The 3,678-nt window shown below is 58.9% G+C and overlaps 1 protein-coding gene across 1 annotated transcript; it reads right to left on the bottom strand.

Moving 5' to 3' along the window:
• Positions 1-573: 573 nt before the first annotated feature.
• On the bottom strand, positions 574-2,714 carry ASCL1 (achaete-scute family bHLH transcription factor 1). Its single transcript, XM_027715179.2, has 2 exons — positions 1,959-2,714; positions 574-1,746 (listed from the first exon to the last, which is right to left on the bottom strand). Exon 1 carries the CDS (start codon positions 2,635-2,637, stop codon positions 1,981-1,983), a length of 657 nt encoding a protein of 218 aa, XP_027570980.1. The 5' UTR covers positions 2,638-2,714; the 3' UTR covers positions 574-1,746; positions 1,959-1,980.
• Positions 2,715-3,678: the final 964 nt, after the last annotated feature.

The raw sequence follows: 3,678 nt of genomic DNA, 5'->3' as shown, positions 1-3,678 counted from the left end.
ACCAATGTCTCTAAGCTGCCACCCATTTCTACTACTTTATTTATTTATTTATTTTTATCTCCCTTCGCCTCTCGCTTCCCGTCTTCCCCGCGACGGTTTTATTTACTCAGCCACTATCTTTGCAGCGGCAACACAGCAGCCCATGTTTTGGGTGGCGGCGACTGTGCTATCCCCCGTGTTTTTCAGCCCCGTTGGGTCAGAGCCGTGGAGGAGGACAGGGTCACACCGCCGAAACGCGAGATGGAGCGCCCTCTTTTTTTAATACTTGGGTTTTCGGGGGAATTCTTTAATGTGCAGTGATTTCAGGAAGCACAATGCAATCATTAATCATTCCCTCGCCTTTTGAATTGGATTCACATTTGCAACACAGAAGGGCAAGAAAACAATGGTGATACCGCTAGATCTTTGCATATTTATATAGAGATAGATAAAGATATATATGTTACATCCATCAGATACAAACACTTCATATGCAACTTAGCTCCGGTATAACATCAATTAACATTCTGTCCTTACATTCATGGTTGTCAATGGCAGAAAGAAAAAAAATTGCATGCGGTAGGCAGCTGATAATTTTAATTAAAAAAAAGTTTTATTACGAAATTAGTTTATATAAAACAGAGTTATACAGGACCTTTGTAAGTCTGTAATAAAACAGTAAGAAAAGGCAGTGATGTAGGGGTTTTGTTTGTTTGTGTGTTTTTGCTTTTTTTTTTTTTTTTTGCTTTTTTTTTTTTTTTCAAAAGGCAGCATATAAAAACAAATGGCTACCGTTTTGCGTTTGGACAATAGCTGCATAAACTTTGTTCACTTTGAACATTGTTTAATAACATTATTAATACATTAACAAAGTTTCTATAAAGTAAGACACGTTGGTGCTAAAGTACATCTGGAGGAAATCCAAGTCCTTTACAAAACCACATACAAAAATGGCAGTTGTAAGGTAACGTCGACTACAAGTCTAAACATGAAGAGGTAATAAGCATTACATATTAAAAAAAGTATCAAGATATACACATTTTAAACCATTTGTACAAAACCTCTATAAATCTCTCTCTCTCTTATGTACAAAAATAGCTTAATATATCCCCAACCGGGTTAGGATAGATACAAATAGATTTTCTTATCATAAAAAATTCACAAAAAAAAAAAAAAATTGGAAGCATTCTATGATGGAAACGAGAGGAAAAGCTTGGAGCGAGGGGAGGGAGAGGCGCAGGGAGGTGGGGGGTAGACGGAGCTCCAGGGACTTCTTTGAGTACAGCATAGCTTAACTTCAGCATCTCCACAAACATCGGGAAACTAACTTTGTCCACAGGTGATGAACGCCAGTCTCTGAAGGGCCGCAGCGGCGGCGAGGTGCGGGGGGGCCGCCTTTCTGGTGGGGAGGAGGAGGAAGAAGAGCTCCTCCGCCGGCCGAGGAGCGCAGCGCCCTTCCCGCGGCCCGGGGCTCTCCTGCCGGACACCCTCTCCGCCGGGGCGCTGTCCGTGGCAGTGCGACGGAGTGCAAAGGCCGGCCGGGCTCCGGGGGCGGCCGCCCCGACCGCCCCCGCGGCGCGCAGCGCTGTGCCCGCCCGCCGAGAGACGTGCCCGCACCGCCCTCCGACGGCGGGGGAGCTGGAAAAGCAACAGGTTCTTTTTCTGGGTGGATTTCTGTCTCTCTGTGTGCGATCTGTTTTTGTGTTGGGTTTGTTTGTCTGCTTTTTGTTTGTTTGTTTGTTTGTTTTTTTCCCTTTTGTAACTGTCCTGTAACAATAAAAGAGAGAGGAGATCAGAGATCAGAGCCGCGCCGGGACCAGCGCAGCACCGGGCCGCGGAGCCGCCCGTAAGTAGCGCGGGACACGCGGAGCCCGCCCGCGGGGGCACCCTGGTTGCGTCCCCTCCCCTGGTGGCTGCGCCCCCGCCGCCCCGCGTCCGTCCCCCGCTTTCCCCCCGGCCCTCCGCGGGCGCGTACCCACCTGCCGCCGGGGCAGCCGGAGCTCAGAACCAGCTTGTGAAGTCGAGCAGCTCCTGCTCCTCGGGGCTGAGCGGGTCGTAGGAGCCCTCGTCGGAGGAGTAGGAGGAGACGGGAGAGCCCGCCATGGAGTTCATGTCGTGGGAGTAGCTGGGCGAGATGGTGGGCGAGAGGACGCCTGCCTGGAAGGCAGCGCTGACGGCGTCATGCTCGTCGAGCAGCTGCTGCAGGGCGCGGATGTACTCGACGGCGGAGCGGAGCGTCTCCACCTTGCTCATCTTCTTGTTGGCGGCGCCGTTCGGGACGTGCTCCCGCAGCGTGGCGAAGCCCAGGTTCACCAGCTTCACGCGGTTGCGCTCCCGCTCGTTGCGCCGCGCCACGGCCGCGGGCTGCTGCTGCGGCAGGCTGTACCCGAACCCGCTGAAGTTGAGCCGCCTCTTGCAGCGCATCAGCTCCGGCGAGGCCGAGCGCTGCCGCTTGGCCGCCCGCGGCGCCGAGGGCTTGCCGCCCGGGGAGGGCTGTCCGCCCGCCGGGCTCAGCTGCGGCGGCGGCGCCCCCGGCGGCGGCCCCGGAGGGGCGGCAGCGGCGGCGGCGGCCACGGCGGCGGCGAAGAAGCACGCCGGTTGCAGGAAGGGCGGCTGCCCGGCGGCGCTGGACATCCTGGCGGGGCTGCCGCTGGCCATGGGCGCGGAGGCGTCCTCTGCTAGGCGGGGGCGCCCGAGCGGCGGCCGGTCCCGGTGCCCCCACCACCAAAACAGAAAAAAAAAAAAAAAAAAAAAAAAACGAAAAAACGAAAAGGAAAAAAATTTGCGACGTTCACTTAAAGGAAAAAAACAAAAAAAGGAGCAAGGCGACGGACGAAAGGGCAGGGGAAGGGGACGGCGGCGACCGAGGGGAGCGGGCGGCGGAGCCGGGCGGGCGGCGGGTACGGCGGGCGGCTCTGCCCGCCCCCCTCCCTCTCGCCCTCCGTGCGGCGGCCGCGGGGAGGCTCGTGGCGCTCGCGTGTGCGCAGGCTGCTTTGCAAAGCCCCTTTTGCAAAAAAGTGGCTGAGGATTGTGTCTCTTATAAGGGGCGGACGGGGCTCGCCCCCCCTCCTCTCCTACACACACACACACACACACACACACATATACACACACGCACGCATGCAGTCTCCCCCCGCCGCCCCCCCGCGCTCACACACACGCACACCCTGCACCTTGCGCCTTCCACGCTCCCCGGTTTTGCCGGCCGCGAGCCGCGGAGCGCCGCCGCCTTTCCAGCGCGGGGGGAGCTCGTGGGGCGGGGGGGGGGGGACGCGCACGGACACACACATACACGCACACATATACACACACACATACACGCACACATATACACACACACATACACGCCCCGCGCACACACCGCACAGCCCCCCCCTCCCCGCTGCCCCCGCCACACACGCGCTCGCCGCGGCGCGGCCCCGCCTCCCCCCGCCGCCCCCCGGGGCCGCTCCCCCGCCCCCGCCCCGCCGCCCCCGCCGCTCGCGGGTTTGTTGTTGCAAGTGCGTGCGCCCGGCGCGTGCCGCGCTCCCGGCCCTGAGCAAACACCCGCCGGGGCGCCGCGCGGGGCGGGAGGCGGCGCGCGCGGGCCGCCAGCGGGGGGGGGAATGTGTGCGGGAGAACGGGAGAGGGGGGAGCCGTGCTCGGGGACGGGGACGGGGGACGGGGGGGGCCCGAGCGCCGTTCGCTGCCGTGTCTCGC

Source organism: Pipra filicauda, unplaced genomic scaffold (genome assembly GCF_003945595.2).
Source record: "Pipra filicauda isolate LSUMZ 115617 unplaced genomic scaffold, ASM394559v2 scaffold2_size9829703_pilon, whole genome shotgun sequence".
Lineage (NCBI taxonomy): Eukaryota > Metazoa > Chordata > Aves > Passeriformes > Pipridae > Pipra > Pipra filicauda.
The sequence above is the reverse complement of the archived record's forward strand: the minus strand, read 5'-3'. Positions and strand labels throughout refer to the sequence as shown.

What these genes read in the sequence shown, in the direction of transcription:
- ASCL1 (XM_027715179.2), bottom strand. Translation starts at nt 2,637, where the DNA reads ATGGCCAGCGGCAGCCCCGCCAGGATGTCCAGCGCCGCCGGGCAGCCG.